General features: G+C 46.1%; 1 protein-coding gene across 1 annotated transcript in view; it reads left to right on the top strand.

The window, feature by feature from the left end:
- GNB5 (G protein subunit beta 5) overlaps positions 1-16,529 on the top strand; it is a 458,941-nt gene that overhangs the window by 148,231 nt on the left and 294,181 nt on the right. Inside the window, exon 6 of the mRNA XM_069624846.1 lies at positions 9,298-9,374. Coding sequence (XP_069480947.1) covers positions 9,298-9,374 — 77 coding nt within the window. The remainder of the gene's footprint in view (positions 1-9,297; positions 9,375-16,529) is intronic.

The following is a 16,529-nucleotide window of genomic DNA, read 5'->3' as shown; positions in this document are numbered from 1 at the left end:
CGTCGACGTCATCCTGCCTATAAAGGCCGCGCGCAGCGTCCGTTGCTCAGTTCCGTTTTGTAGTCCCCAGTAATGTTTTTGGATTAGACTAATCACCTTGAAGGAGCATAGGCTGCAAACCCACAGGAAGTCATACTGCGGGGATGGATGGGAGGGTCGATAAGGAATACGTCGGAGGAACATCCCATCGAAAGAACGTTACAAGGTAAGAGTAACTAGTTCTTCGAAGGGATTGTGTCCTCCGACGTATTCCTTATCTTAGATAGACTCCCATAGCAGTGGTATTGTGACTGGAGGCGGGAGTAATAAAAGTTATGTTACCCTTCCAGAATGGACAGAGTGTAACACAGCCTTGCCGAATCTAGTTTCTTGACTAGAGGAGGAATCCAGGCTATAGAATTTGGTAAATGTATGTGCGGACGACCATGTGGCAGCCGCACATATATCTCGAATTGGCACCCCTCTTTGAAGGGCTGAGGATGTTGCGATACCCCTGGTAGAATGAGCCCTTAGATTTTGAGGAGGCTCCTTTCCTGCCAATTTGTAGCACTCCAGAATGGCTAAAATAATCCATCTGGAGATGGTTTGTTTTGTTATTGGAAGGCCCAACTTATGTCCTGCATAACCTACAAAGAGTTGGTCTGCTTGTCTGATCTTAGCCAATCTGCTGATATAGAAGCTCAAGGCTCGCTTAGGGTCCAGCCTGTGCAGTCTCTCTTCCTCCTTCCCCGGATGAGGAGGAGGGTAGAAAGAAGGTAATATAATCTTCTGAGTGATGTGAAACTCCGAGACTACCTTCGGGAGGAAGTTAGGCTTCACCTGAAGAACAACTTTGTCCTTGTAAAAGATTGTATGTGGAGGTTTACACGATAAGGCTTGCAACTCGCTAACCCTTCTAGCAGATGTCAATGCTATTAGCAAAACAGTTTTGAGGGTGAGAAGCTTCAATGAACAAGAGTGTAGTGGTTCAAAAGGGGCACCCTTTAGGAAGTTTAAAATTAGGTTTAAATCCCATAAGGGAACTTGAAAAGGTTTCGGGGGATAAACATTAGTTAATCCTTTTAGGTATTGTATTACCAATGGAATTTTGAAGTATGAAGGCTCCTCTGCAGTGCGCTTAAAGATTGATAGCGCTGCGAGATAGCCCTTAATTGTGCCAACCTGTAGGCCTGAATTAGCCAGGTAAAGTAAGAATGACAACACCATAGGTGTACCACAAGAAAAGGGTTCAATATTCTTTTCTCTGCACCAGCTGCAAAATTTGTTCCAACGGCAGCGGTATAGAGTTTTAGTTGCCGGCCTTCTGGCCGAAAGCAACACCTCCATAACATCATCCGGAAGGTCCCAATCCTTGTACCTCAACCTTTCAGACACCAAGCGTGAAGGTTGAGGGTCTTGATGGCTGGATGGAGAACCTGACCTTCCTTCTGCGAGAGAAGATCCTCTCTGTATGGCAGTCGAATTGGAGGGCAGATGGACATGTCTAGAAGGTCCGGGTACCACGTTCTCCTGGCCCAATCCGGGGCAATTAGGATCATGGTCTTCCGAAACCTTCTCAACCTCCTGATCATTTGAGGAATGACAGGGACCGGAGGGAACGCGTACAGAAGTGGGAACTCCCAGTCCACTACGAACGCATCTCCTAGAGCTCCTCTCGGGGGAAATTCCCTTGAGCAAAATCTGTCGCACTTCCTGTTGATACTGGTGGCGAACAGATCCACTTGAGGGGTTCCCCAAAGGGCGAAGATCTCTTGAAGGACTTCCTGAGCTATCTCCCACTCGTGAGAGACTGTGCTCTGCCTGCTCAGAGCGTCCGCTGTCAAGTTCTTCTCTCCGGCTAGGTGAATTGCCGATAGAGAGATTCCTTCCTGAATTGCCCAAAACCAGAGCTGCATCGCCTCTCTGCACAGTGGTAGTGAGCCTACGCCTCCTCTTTTGTTGAGGTAGTGCATGGCCACTGTATTGTCCGTCATTATTAGGACGTTTCTTCCCCGTACAGACGGCAGAAAAGCCTTCAGCGCTAGTCTGATGGCTCTCAGCTCCAACAGGTTGATATGTAGTTTGGACTCCGATGGAGACCAACGACCGCTGATGGTCAAGTCGTTGGCGTGAGCTCCCCACCCCGTGAGTGAGGCATCCGTGACTACTGTTATCTCCGGCCATGGTTGCCAAAACATTTCTCCTTTCAGGATGTTCTCCCGACAGGCCCACCACTGAAGGTCTCGGGCTACTTTGACCGGGATCCGAAGGAGATCTGTCATCCTTCCTGAGAACTGTGACCACTGAGTTCTCAGTGCCCACTGGAGGGATCTCATTCTCAGGCGAGCCTCCGGCACGAGGAATATGCAGGATGCCATGAGGCCTAGCAACCTCAGAAAGTCGTAGGCTGGGAGATATTGGGCATTCTGAAATCTGATGACCATCTGCAGAATATCTCGAGCCCTCACCTCTGGTGGCAAGGCTTTTCCCAGGGAAGTGTCCAGGACTGCTCCAATGAATTGGAGTCTCTGTGATGGTATCATCTGTGACTTCTTTAAATTGAGGGAGAAGCCCAGCTTGTGAAGGAAGTGGCAAACATAATCTAGTTGTCTCTGAGCCTGTTCCGAAGATACAGCTCTGATCAACCAATCGTCTAGGTAAGGGTAGACATGAATCCCTTCCCTCCTTAGACTTGCAGCCACAACCGACATTAGCTTGGTAAAGACCCTCGGGGCGGAGGTTAGCCCAAATGGCAGAACTCGAAATTGATAATGAGAGCTGCCAATTGCGAACCTCAGGTATCTCCTGTGCCTGGGATGGATCGGCACATGGAAATAAGCGTCCTGGAGGTCTAGAGATACCAACCAGTCCTGAAGCTGGAGGGCCTGAAGGATCTGATAGAGAGTCACCATCTTGAACTTGTCCTTTCGGAGGAATTTGTTCAATTCCCGTAAGTCTAAGATGGGTCTCAGTCCTCCGTCCTTCTTCGGTATTATGAAGTAGGGGGAGTACCAACCCTTGTTCCTTTCCGCTACAGGTACCAGTTCTATGGCACCTTTCTCTAGCAGGTCTAAAACCTCCTGCAAGAGGAGCGGATCTGGAAGCTTCAAAGGGTTGTTCCCCGGTGGATGACTCTGAGGGATATGTAGGAAGGGCAGGCAGTAACCTTGGGCCACTGTCTCCAGAGCCCAAGCATCTGACGTAATAGCCTGCCATTCCGTCAGATGGTGAGTTAACCTGCCCCCTACTGGTGTTCTGTGAGGGGAGACCTCAGAGTGGTTTTGAAGCGGCTGATGCAGTTGCCGAAGGTAAAGTGGCTCCTGCTCCTGCGGGTGCGGCTTTCTTTCCCCTACCCCGTCCACCACGGGTAAATCTTCCTTGGCCTCTTTGAGCCGGTCGTCCCCTGCCCCTTCCATATGAGGAATAGTAACGAAAGGACCGTCCTCTCCACGATGATCCCGAAGGACGAAAGGTATTCTGACGGATAGCAGCTCCCAATGACTTGGCTGCTGCCTTGGACGTTTGCAGTTTCTCCAAACTGTCATCCGCCTTCTTTCCAAAGAGGGTAGAACCGTCAAAGGGCATATTCAAAAGCCTGGTCTGCACGTCAGAGGCAAAACCAGACTTCCTCAACCACGCATGCCTGCGGATTGTGGTACTTGCCGCCATGGCCCTGCTGATACTGTCAGCAGAATCTAGGCCAGTTTGTAGGGTCTCGCACATCGCATCTTTACCATCCCTGATGATGTTTAAAAATGCGTCCCTTTCCTCTCCTTCTTGGAGGCAGTCAGCCGCTGATGAAGCGCACTCCCAAAGGGTGTGGCTGAACCTAGCGAGCGTACAGGTCGCGTTAATAGACTTTAACGCCATGCTACAGGCAGAAAAAACCTTCTTAGCCATGGCATCATACTTTTTGTCATCCCTATCCTGCGGAGCAGTGGGGTATGCAGATGTGCTGCCTGATGAGGTTGCAGCCTGTACAACCAAGCTCTCAGGAGTAGGGTGTTTTGACAAATATTCAGGGTCAGAACTAGCCACCCTGTATTTTGTTGACAGTTTTTTATTTACTGCCGGGATAATTTCTGGCGTTTCCCAGTTTGTCAAAATCCTTCTCTGTAGAGCAGAGTGAAATGGAACCACAGGATCCTCCTGTGGGCCCTTGTCCAGTATGTCAGTGAGGTCATCCTGCTGAAAGGCAGGAGAAGGTGCAGACCAACCCATAAATTCTATGATTCTAGACATCAGAGCTCTATATGGAGTCTCCGCATGTTCTCCTGGGTCTGGTTTGATAAATTCTGCTTCAGGAGAAGTGTCCAAGCCACTAGCTTCCTGAAGTGCATCCTGAAGATTTTTTAATCTTCCTTCCTCAGAGGCGAAAGTCTCTGGCTCTGGTGATGTGGTCCTCTGTAAATCAATATCTTGGTCTGAATCCTCCCTTTCCTCAAAAATCGAGGTTAAAGGGGGATACATTGGTTTTTGGAATGGTATAAACCCCATTTCCAATGCAGAAGGAGCCATCATCACAGGCCTTGAAAACGTCGATGTCGTCGACACCGACGTGAAAGTACTCGAAGGCGCCGTGAAAAGCGTCGAGAAATGTGTACTAGGCCTCGAAGAACTCGAAAGGATCGGAGTCCTGCTCGAGAACGACGTCGACGTTCTCGGCGTCGAGTCGGAGGTCTTTTGTCTAACCGTTGGCTGTGGAGTAGCCGTGGTTATTTCCTTCACCGGCGTCGATATCGGCGTCGACGTCGGCGTCGACTCGATCGACTGATGCGCCGATGAATCCTTCGACAACGGCGTCGATGGCGCCGACCTCTGTTTCGAAGGAGTTTTCGACGATGGCGTCGATGATGCTTTATCTCCCGATGGCTCGAGGCGCTTTCGGGTTGACTTTTCCGCCGGGTACTGCGACTCGCGGCGTTTAGATTTTTTGGGTTTTTTACCCGGGGTATCACCCTCAGCTGTCTTCGAGGGGGACGAGGCCGCTTTCTCGAAGACGCTTAGCATCTTTTTCCTGAATTCCTCCCACTCAGCTTGCGAGCTGCGTTTTGTGGGGCAATGAACTCTCTCAGGAGAACTCGACGAAGATGACGAAGGGGATCTCCTACGTCTCTTCTTCGAGTGTCTCGATGTCGACGAGTGGTGGGAGCCACTTCGTGATCTAGATCGAGAGTGTTTTTTATGGTGAGGAGACGAACGTCTCGACTCTACCGAAGAAGCTTTCGAGGAAGTTAAAGTTGACCTACCTCTCTCGAGCTTCCCCCTACGCTCCTTCAAGGCTTTCGCCGTCATGGAAAGGCATTCCTCACACTCCGAACTCTGGTGCGTGATTCCCAGACACCACAAACAGACCCTGTGAGGGTCCGTCAACGACATTTTCTTCCCGCAGTCTCGGCACTTTTTGAAACCGGACCGAGGGGTCGTCGGGTCGGAGGAGGATGCCATCGATATCGAGGTAAATAGTAGTTATTATATACGTTATCTTGACGAGAACTGAGCAACGGTGTTCCGAGGCACAACGAAGCGCGGAAAAACGGAACTGAGCAACGGACGCTGCGCGCGGCCTTTATAGGCAGGATGACATCGACGTCGGCACGGAGGCCGTCGAGGGTCATCGACTCGGCGATCATCGACGCGCAGCGCCCTCTGGCGAAAAAATTTTCCGAGGCCAGCAAAGCTGAAGGATTTCTATCTAAGATAAGGAATACGTCGGAGGACACAATCCCTTCGAAAGTTAATGTTAAATGGTTAGGTTAATGGGGACATTCCGGCCAGACCTACATGTAAAAGGGAAAGGCAGCACTCTCATCTGGACTATTTCTTTTGTCTCAAGAGGAATTTTGAAGCAAGTGGACCCCTTGAGGGTGAAACCCATGACTGAAAGTGATCACCACCTCCTGGTTCTAGAGTGGAAGGTGCAATTAGTAGACATCCTCAAGTTGAGTCCCAGGCCCCTGCAAGTAAATCAAAGAGGGAATCATGTATTCATCCATTTGAGCAAGATGTCTCAACTAGTGTCAAAATATCGACACGCAATGGGTTTCCGATTATCAGGGTGTGGAATATTCATCCTTACTGATAGAGTTTCGGCAAGGTCCTTGACTGGGCAGCTGCAATAAATCTAAGCAATGCTTTTTTATGGTAAAGATCTGTTGAGGGTAAGGAAGCAACTCAGAGCAGACCTGAGGAAGATAAACCGTTTGAAGGATCTGAACAGAACAGTCATTAAAAGGAAAAGGAAACAAAAATATAGAAATTGGCTTCTGGTGACCAATGCGTCGCCCCTCCAAAATGATGCAGAAAAGATGCTAAAAATAATAGTTTGATAAATTGGACATTTTGTTACTAATAAAAAATGCAAATCCATTCCGAGCTGCCGTGCCGGATAGCCTCCATAATAACATGATTAAAGGAAATATGGAGGCATAGGCTGAGTTCTGTTTGGTTCTATTCTCTCGGATATTAGACCATTATCTTGGAAATCTGCCCTGATTGTCTCAATTTTCTAAAAGGGCCATAGAGAAGATCCTCAAAACTACAGACATATCTGCCTCTTTGACACTTTGGGGAAACAGTTTGCCTTTCTGTTACTATGACATCTGAATCAATGTGCCGTACGCACAGGCAGACTGGACCCCAGGCAAACAGGGTTTGTTAAAGAGGTTGGAACCTCCCTCAAAGGAATGATTTTGAATTCACTAAAAGCTAGAGCGCTAAACAAGTTCAAGCTGTAAATTGCATTTATAGATCTTGAATAAGCATTCAACAGCATAAACAGGGAGAAGTTATGGGATAAATTAAATCTGTGGGATTGCCCCACGGACATCCAGGTAAGATTAACAAGGGATGTGGCTCTTTTGGAGAAATTTCAAGCATACAGAGGGTTCATTTCCACCTAAAATCTATGTGTAAAAGGTTCCATGGATCATGTACACGGATGATCTGGTCATTATTGACCAAACTCCAATAGGACTGCAAAGATCCTGAATCACCTCATTGATTATCTTAAAAATAATCATCTCCACATTAATATTAAAAAGCAAAGATCATGATCTGGCCTTGGGAGAAAGGAAAGGAAGCTCTCAAATTTAGATGAGTGATAGGGAATTAACCCATATAATGTGTCAAGGAAATGACTTCTTTGGGTGTAATCCTAAAAATGAAATGTAAAATACTTACATCTCAGGCACTTATGATACATAGGAGACATGGGAAATTGATATTGTCCCCTATTGTCTCCTTTTATGAACAGAAGGTGGTACCAACTCTAATCTATGGGGCAAAGACTGCCATGAACTGTCCTGTGCACTTCTGGGAGGCGCTAGAGGGCCAATACTGGAAGCGGGTACTAAATATTCTGAAATCACTGCCGATGGCAGCCATCAGATATGAATTGAGCTACAATCCATCACTTCCCTCATTGGATGAAGGTCCCTAGCGCTTTTTAGGAAAAGTATCGAAATGGACGCACCCCTCCCTTTAAGATCATGAATGAGGGAAGAAAAGAGGTTGACAGGGTATTAGATACATGGAAAAATAACTGTGAGGCAGTACTGAAATCTCTAGGTCATTATGGGTCTACTCTATTAGAAACCCCCAACAAGGTTAAAAAGAAGATCAGGGAACAGGACTGGATCAAAACACAGGAGAAAAGGCTGAAATACAAACTCTACTGGAGCATGCTTTTGGAACAGAGGTCTATTAATCAACTTCCGACATACCTCAAGAAATTCCCCTCACCCTATTTACGGGATATCTTCTTAAAACTAAGGCTAAACGTATTACCCATGTGTGAAGTCTTGGCCACAAGGAGGCAAATAGAGAAAAGGGACAGGTTCTGCAGATTTTGTTGTGACCCTGAGATTATTGAGACTGTCAAACATTTGATAATTTAATGTTCAGGATTATAAAATCTAAGAATGTTGCATATGAAAGATGTGATGCAAGACCTTTAATACCTATCTCTGGGGAATTGTTGGGACATGTCCATAATTGGGGAAAGAATTCCCACAATGTTGGCCGTATTGCAGCTCTGAAACTGGAATAGGTTGACGATTGATGGACCTCTAAGTTTTAATTGGGTTACAAAACCTCAAAGCATAAACCTGTGAATATAGCGAAAGCAATGATGTGTCTAGGGCAGATGTGAACTGAATGGTGTCTTTCTTTGTCTTGTAATCTTTGGTTGGATGAATTAATGTGATGAATTTTATGAAAGGATTGTTATAAACCAAATAAAACATTTTTTAAATTAAATTTAAAAAAAGAACATCTTTATCCGCCTACACTCAATGTTCTTGGACCAGTTTCCTTTCCAGAGATGAACAAAAGGAAAATCACACAGTGTGTTTAGGAACGAGCTCGAAAATGAAGATATTTGTCTAAAATGAATTTAAGGTGAAGCTTCCTCGAAAATGAGAGTGGCCTTTTAATTCACAAAAAGTACTCGGCATAATGTTGTGTCACCTTCAGAAGATGAGGCAAGCGAAGCAACTGCTTTTCATGAAAGCATAACATAGATTTTCTTACTTAATATGCTGTGTACATTGAATTAGGGCAATGTTTATTTTGCAATTTTTTTAAGTTTTCTTAGGTTATCATTGATTTGTGTAGGTTTATTGTACTTTTCATGGTGCCTCTGTTTCTGTCATTGTCATTTTCTGAAAGCCCCAATTAAGTCCATAGTCTGGTGTGTAATGGATCCTGAAAACACAGGCCCACAAACTCTTCGCAGAAAGTGACCATATCCCTGGAGAGATATTTAGGTGATATGAATCTACAAATAATCGGTCTCAGGTCCCATTGCTTACCTACAGCATTCTTTTCACCAACCACCTAGCAGTAGTGTGTGCTCCACCATTGATCCCCTGGTAGCAATCATGAAGGAGCTGTTGCCAAACAATGCATACCATTCACGTTTGAGGATGCAAAAGTCTAGCCGGGCACACAAGCCACATCATAGACAACCATCCGACCAATAACCCCCCCCCAATCATGCAACACCATTACTAACAATGAATCATGCTGAACCTTACCCCATTAGTTTGCAAAATGTCCAACTAGAGGGCATTGTCTAGAAGCTCATGGTGTGCCCTTTCTGTGCAATACAGTCGAACAATCGATACATGGACAATTGTAACATATGCCCAACCATGAATTCCAGTGGATATTTACACCTGCCTTTAAAAAAATGTGCTTTAAAATGACCTACTAGCACATTTATGTGGTGACAATTTGTTATAGCAATACCAAATAAGGCTCACCTTATTGGGAGTTAAACTATATAGCATAACGTATGATAATAATGTATTGCAGGAGCACGCAGTCACTATGCCCTGTACCTGGGTGATGGCATGTGCGTATGCACCATCTGGTTGCGCCATTGCATGTGGGTAAGTATGCAAAGAATGTACAATAAATATGATGTTTAACGTTATTGTTTTTCATCTGGGAAAAACAGGTTGGGGTTTAGTTGTCAAATGGGACTATAGATTATTTTGCATTTATGAAAATCTCGACCTTGTCAATCGGCTTGTGAGCTACGTATCAGCTCTCACACTGAAGCCTAATGGAATGTAGGGAGGAGGGCAGATTCCCAACTCACAAGCCAAGGCAGTTTGTTATGATAATTGAGGCTGATGGTGATGACATCATATACATAAAATGAATATGAGGGACTGCAGCTCCCCTTAGGGCATCCCCATAAAGAGCAAATGTTGTAAAGACCGCCCAGCTCTCAGTACTTTGTGAAAGCAGAGAAGGTAGGCCGAGTGCCAGATATGCAGTGTCCAGAAAATATAGTTCAGATCTGGCATAACATATGCCGTTCTAGCATATCTTAAAGGTCAGTATCGGTTGGTAATTCATAAGGTCACTTCTGTCCCCCTTCTAAAATATTGGAATTACCACCGATTGATTCAGGTCCCTGTGACTTATTAATGTTCACGACCAATCGCTTCCAGGAAGTTCCTGTGACTTATTAATGTTCACTACAAATCGCTTCCAGGAAGGGGGCTTAGGTCCCTGTGACTTATTAATGGTCATTGAAAAGGCTAAACGTCCAGGTAACTGTCTTCTTTTGAATTTGAAAGGCATATTTGTATCAGATGGAATGAGAGGCATGGGCAGTATAAGAATAGCATCTAAGTTCCATTGATTACACGGGCCTCTATGATGTGTCTTTGTAGACACGTAATGGTCAACCTTGTTCCATTGCAGAATCCCTGTGATGGCATAAGATTGCCTAGTAGCATAATTACAGTACCTACTTTCAGTTGTAGCTCATGAGGAGGCATTTGTCTACGTTTCGCTCTGTTGAGTCAGTAATTAACTGTTCATTGACACTGTGGGCCTCATTACACGGTAGGCGGTGAGCCATGGCGCTATTAGCGCCATGGCTCATGCCGGTAAAATACCGGCACCGCCTTGGCGGAAAGGGGATTTACCGCCCCATTCCAAGGTTGGAGGGGCGGTAAATCCCCTTTCCGCCATTGCCCTTCCCCATTCCCATTTCTGCCCCATAGGGCTCTATGGGACTGGGGAAGGCGCTAATTACGGCACCGCAATTTTGCGGTGCCGTAATTACCTCCAAGGTCCCTTAGCGGGTTGGATTTTAACGCCTGCAAGAAGCAGGCGTTAAATCCTCCAACCCGCAAAGGGACCTCGTAGTACGGCGGTAAGGGTTAACGGTCACCGTTGCCATTAACGGTGACCGTTAACCCTTACCGCCGTCCGTGTAATGAGGCCCTTTGTCTTGTGTGAAGAGAAGTGGGGGTGTAAAGAAGTAACTTGAAATTATTCTGAATGTTTGCGATACTGGAACTTGAAGGTGACTGTGTAGAACCGTGCTCATTCTGTTTGTTAAAATGATAGCTGTGTTGAATTGGAAGGGCACACAGAGGTGCACCTTACCATTTGCACAGCAGAGGGCAGCCTAACACTGATAAATTGCATCAGCTGAGTACAGAAACTCAGTTTCTTAATTGTTTTAAGTGTTTTAATTACTATTAGTCAGATATTGACATAGTGGCTTTTTTCAGCTGAGTACAGTTATGCTTTTAGTACTGTGTGAGGGGACTGAAAAACAGCACCCTTTCAACACATGCACGCACCAACCTACATGTTCCTAATGTAAGAGAAAACTCCATCACATGATCCAATGAGGTAGGTTAGTAAAACATCATTCAAAGCAGCAAAGCAAAGCAGATAACATACATTCACAGAACATGCCCCTCCCCAAACACAGCAGTTCTTCTACACTTCTGAATACATTGAAACCAGTGAGGAGGGTGTACACTGAAGTACTCATTAGCGCTAACCAAGGGGGTTGTACTTTCTGCTTCCTGCTCATTATACGAACTTCAAAGTGTAATGGCGACACTTTCACCTCTCTTGTCCCATGCAGTGAAGCCATTCTGCAGCTGCGCCTTGTTAGAAAAAGCTGTACTACAGCTGATCTACTTTCCACTACAAAGCAAAGGCATGCAGAACCAACTGGTGCAATTCTAATAGTTAAGGCTTGGAAAAATAGCGCAACTGTGCAGGGCATGAGTAATGCAATAAGAGGAATTCTTGCTTATGTGTGCAAGAGGAAACACATATGTGTGTGCAAGCATTTCTCATTTAAAATGGAGACTAGCATCTTACCAAGCCAGTGCAATGTAATATTGGCCTAGCCTAGCTCCTACAGCAGCATTCCTATTGGTGTGGCTATTGAAGCAGCGTTCCATGTCTTCATTTCCTCTCAGAGCACATCCCCTCACAGCATCATTCTTCTTTCATTGTCCACAACACTGGGTGCAGTTAATACTGTAGCACTATGCAAAGCCCAATACAAAATGTGTGTGTAGACGTGATGTTTCACGATGTCACAACAAATCCCAGGTAACAGCATCGTGCAGTGCAGCACTAGATCTGTCATTTATTATTTGGTGGGGTGAACCATTGTGGAGAAAGGAGAATGTCATGTTATTTTGTTATTCCTAAATGTGTGGTGGAAGAGGAGTGAAGCTTTATCCTCGAGTTTAGGAATTAATGCTACTCAACTCTACAGTGGCACCAAACTAGTAGCCAGTGCTAGCTACCACCTTTTAAAAAATGTTTTTCAAGTTATTTTTTCCACAAAGTATTTGCTTCCAACATTTAATTGGGTGGGTGCACAAGTATGTCGATCCTGCGGATGCATTATTTGTGCCACCTCTTTATAGTAAGCTGTTTATTTAGTGATTAGGTTTCACGTGGCACATTTCTCAATATTAGCAAAGGTGGAGGAATTAAGATCAATCGAATTCTACAGAAATGCAATACCTCCAATGAAAAAAATAGGGAGCCACGGCACAGCTTTCGAAGAAAGGGACTATACTTTGAGAATGTGCCATAGCACCCATGCAGTTCCAATGCAGTTTTATGAGACACAGAGCCTACAAGGACCTCAATCCTGCTTTATACCTGTAGCGACTCAAGTGTACAGCCTTTCCTCCCCTAACCCAATCAAGTGTGGGACTTTACAGCCGTGCGGGTAGTGATGGCTCTGCCAGTAGTATACCATGCAGCATTGGGACGATGAAAGGCATCCTGGATTATCTCCAAGTTCTCTTGAGGTTATGTACCAAACACGCTTACCGGTGGTCAGAATTTCAAAGAATCTCCATACTTTGAAATATCTAGGCAACTCACATCTGCAAAACATGGACACCGTTGTGAGTCTCACCCCGTGTTTCATTTTCCCAGCCAACGTCTATACTTAAAACAATGCACGGTGACAAGCAAATGTTCTCAGGCCTTACATTCATTACATCTTACCTGGGCTCAGCACAACGACTTTTCCCTTTTACTACATCTTCACTTGCACTTTGGGCTAGGCCTTCATGGTGGTCTAGCCCGCAGTCCAGCGTGGGAGCCATCTTGACCTACTGGCAGTCCAGCAAGACAGCAGTCACATGTTTCTCCCTCCAGGGGTCAGCTTCCCATAGTGGCAGCCAAGTTCCCTCCTTCCCATTCGAACAGTGGATGACTAATTCGCCTACTCAACCAGGCCTTCTCTGCCTTCCAAATTCACTCAGAGAACTGGGTGTGTACCGCCTGCTGGTCTGGACGCTTTCCGGAATGCTGCTTGTCTTTACACTTATGACATAGGCTCTTTGGCCCCCATTACGAGTGGGCGGTATACCGGGCAACTGGATTACTGTTACCGCTACATGGTCCGGCAAAATGACAGCTGGATTACAAGTGGCAGTGGCGGTGTAAATCCACATTTTTCATGAGTCCATAAGAATCTATGGTGCTTTTTTGGTGGAATTACTGCTGCAGTAATTCTGGCCTGGTAATTCCGCCGATTTTGCCAATTCTTTGGAAGAGAGTTGCAGGATTTACCTCCAGCATGATGCTGGAAGTAAATCCTCCACTCCAGTGCCATACTCGTAGCAGGGCGGAGCTGGAATATTGGCAGTAATTCTGTTACCGCCAATGTTTTCCTGCTCAGCAATACTTGTCTCCTAATGGTATCTGAATATCAAAAATATTTGCTCCTGCTTCTTGTGTAAACATAGTATGCATCTTTTCTTCCATTTTAAATTGTAAACCAAAAGGATAAGCCCACTTGCGTAAGATTTGGTATTTTTGAAATTCATCACTCACTGGTTTAATAAGTGACGCCTTACGAGGGTGGTCTGTGCTAGATCTGACGAATCCAGGGAATTCATCACTCGCCCACTATGGGCAGTCACCTCCTTTGAGGCTAGCAAGGTGAGCCCGCTAAGCAACACCCTCTCTAAAGGTTTGGGTAAGTGAGACATTACTGGGAGTGACTTACTGGGAGTGACTCAGCTCCATTGACAAGGACCCCCTTTACACCAGAGATTATCTGCCTGCATGGGAGTCAGTAATACTGACAGTAAATATATGTGTGTGGCTCAAGACAATATGGACAATACCTCTATGCGCTTGGCTCAAGGTAATGATGAACTTTACACCTGTTTGACAACCCGTGATGAACAATACGCCCACTCTCATTACAGGAACGAAAATAAAGGGGCAACGACCCTTGAGTGAAGGCAGGGAAATCAAACGCAGAGGTGAGGCTCTGACGTGAGGACATCGGCAAGGGGCGGCGATGCGCAGCACGGCAGAGCCAACTGTGACGTGGAGGTGAATGCTGACGAAGAAGCCACTGTCTCGATACAGAGGCAAAATGTGGCCAAGAAACCAAGGCCAGCTAGATTAAAGCTTACCTGGAGGCATGACCGCGCTGAGGACGTGGTGGGCCCGGTGCTCCCAACGAGAGAGCGGAAGGGCGAGAGAATGTACACAAAGAATGGGCAGATTCCAGAAAACGCTTGTATCGAAATGGAAGACCATCAAGCTGGGAAGGACCGCTGCCGAGAAACACCCTTTCCAAAGGGGACCCTGCAACATGGAAAGTATGTGGGTTGCCTAGGTCGATGGGGAAGAGAGAAAGGAAGGGTCACAGAGGCCCATAGCAAAAGACTGAAGAAGAGAGAGAGAAGGGTTTCAAGATCCCGAGAGGCCCTGAGTGGGCCTCGCCCACTCAGGACCTGAGTGGGCGAGGCCCACCCAAAATCTATAAATGCCTACTCAGCAGTGCTGTGTGGGTATTTAAGATGTTAATGTCACAGCGGTGAGCGGAACTACATTAGCTTCAGGCCCCACTTGTTAGATAATCCTGGCTACGCCTCTGTTGATACCCTAGAGGGCTAAGTGAAGTATTGAGATACAGAACCCAAGGGAACCAGAGGGACCCAAGAAGTTGAATAAAGAAAGTGAAGAACAGACATGAGGGGAACACAAAGGCTCTCAACATATGAACCAAGAGTTGAAAGAACCACTCGGAAAAGGGGATCACACATACCCCAGAAGTATAAGAGAAAGGACAGGGTCATGGAGACCAGAGAAACCCGAAGAGTATAATCCACCCAACAAGTCACAGGGGCCCCGAGAATTAGATAGAAAAAGGGGCCGCTTGTGTTCCAGAGACGCAACATTGGAGATATTGGGCCGGAGGAGCCCAACAGCCACAGGGATCAATACGCACAGTAAAGTGCCAAGGCGTGTCAGGAGACCACATGGAGGCACCCCGTCTCAGATCAGCAAGCCCAACACTTTCCCTATGGGTGCAGAGGCCTACCAGGAAATCTCCAGAGTTACCTATAGGCCAGTCCACCCCTAGTGGTAGGGCCAGTTTAGTGGATAGGTTTGGACAGAGGAATATTTTCGTTTGACTGACGACGAGCACCTAAGTTTTGTTAGGCTTGGCAAGGAATTCCCCTTTTAGCAATAGAGTTAGTGAGGCGTTTTTCTTGTAAGTTGAATAATGATACATGGGAAGTATATCCTCTGGTTCAAGTCCTTCTTCTTCTGGCTTGCCACATAGAACTTAGTTAATATGTACAGAACTGTCCAAATACTTGATTCTCTTCCTTTTCTGAGTCTCATTCACAATAGCTTCTTTCACCATGAAGTTTCATCACTATGGGCCTCATTACATGGATGGCGGAGAACCATGGCGCTATTAGCGCCATGGTTCATGCCGGTAAAATACCGGCACCGCCTTGGAGGAAAGGGGAATTACCGCCCCATTCCAAGGTTGGCAGGGCGGTAATTCCCCCTTCCCCCATTGCCCTTCCCCATTCCCATTTTTGCCCCAAAGGGCTTAATGGGAATGGGGAAGGCGCATTACGGTACCGCAAATTGCGGTACCGTAATTAGCTCCCTGGGTCCCTTTGCGGGTTGGTTTTTAACGCTTTCAAAAAGCAGGCGTTAAATCCCCCAACTCGCAAAGGGACCTCGTAGTAAGGCGGTAAGGATTTACCAGTACCGGTATTTTACCAGTACCGGTAAATCCTTACCGCCATCCGTGTAATGAGGCCCTATGTTTTTAGGTGAATGATCTTTATATACCTCAAATGTCATACTCTATGTACTCTGTCGATCTTTATTTTGGAGATTTGTGTATCTTTTAAGAATACATTCATTTACATTATCAATTTCCGGACCTTCTTTTAAAAAACGTATGCAAATGTTGTCTCTCCTTGCCCTGTTTTCCAAATCTTCGCTTTTAATTGCAGTGCCTCTGTGGTGTCCCTTAGTAGCTTGAAATCGGTCATAACTCTGGAGTGGAGACCTTGCTTTCAAGCACTGGGATGACAGTTACGGCATAATCAGTGCGGCTACCAAAACTTGCAATGTCCCAGCTGTTTTCCACATTGCGGCCACCTGATAGATACATACAGTTACCATCTTTTACAAAATTCCTTAAGTTGTCTTTGAGGCCCTGTACGGATTGAAAGAGAAGCTTGATTGTGATAGGGTTTCCTTCTCTGGGCCATTGGTAGCAGCGGTATTGCAGTTCATTTTATCAGCCGTGGGTTCTTTTTCTGGGCAAGGTGGCGCCTTAGATGGCCCCAAAAATCTTTTGGTTTCCTAAACGCTTTGGACATCATACTACAGCAAAAGGTGAGCAGTGGTGGGCTCCAACCTCCAACCCCCAAATGAGTGTGTTCCAAGAGGCCTCCAGAATGTTGAGAGTTGCT

This window comes from Ambystoma mexicanum, chromosome 11 (assembly GCF_040938575.1).
Source record: "Ambystoma mexicanum isolate Mex_15411 chromosome 11, UKY_AmexF1_1, whole genome shotgun sequence".
In the NCBI taxonomy this organism is placed as follows: domain Eukaryota; kingdom Metazoa; phylum Chordata; class Amphibia; order Caudata; family Ambystomatidae; genus Ambystoma; species Ambystoma mexicanum.
The sequence above is the reverse complement of the archived record's forward strand: the minus strand, read 5'-3'. Positions and strand labels throughout refer to the sequence as shown.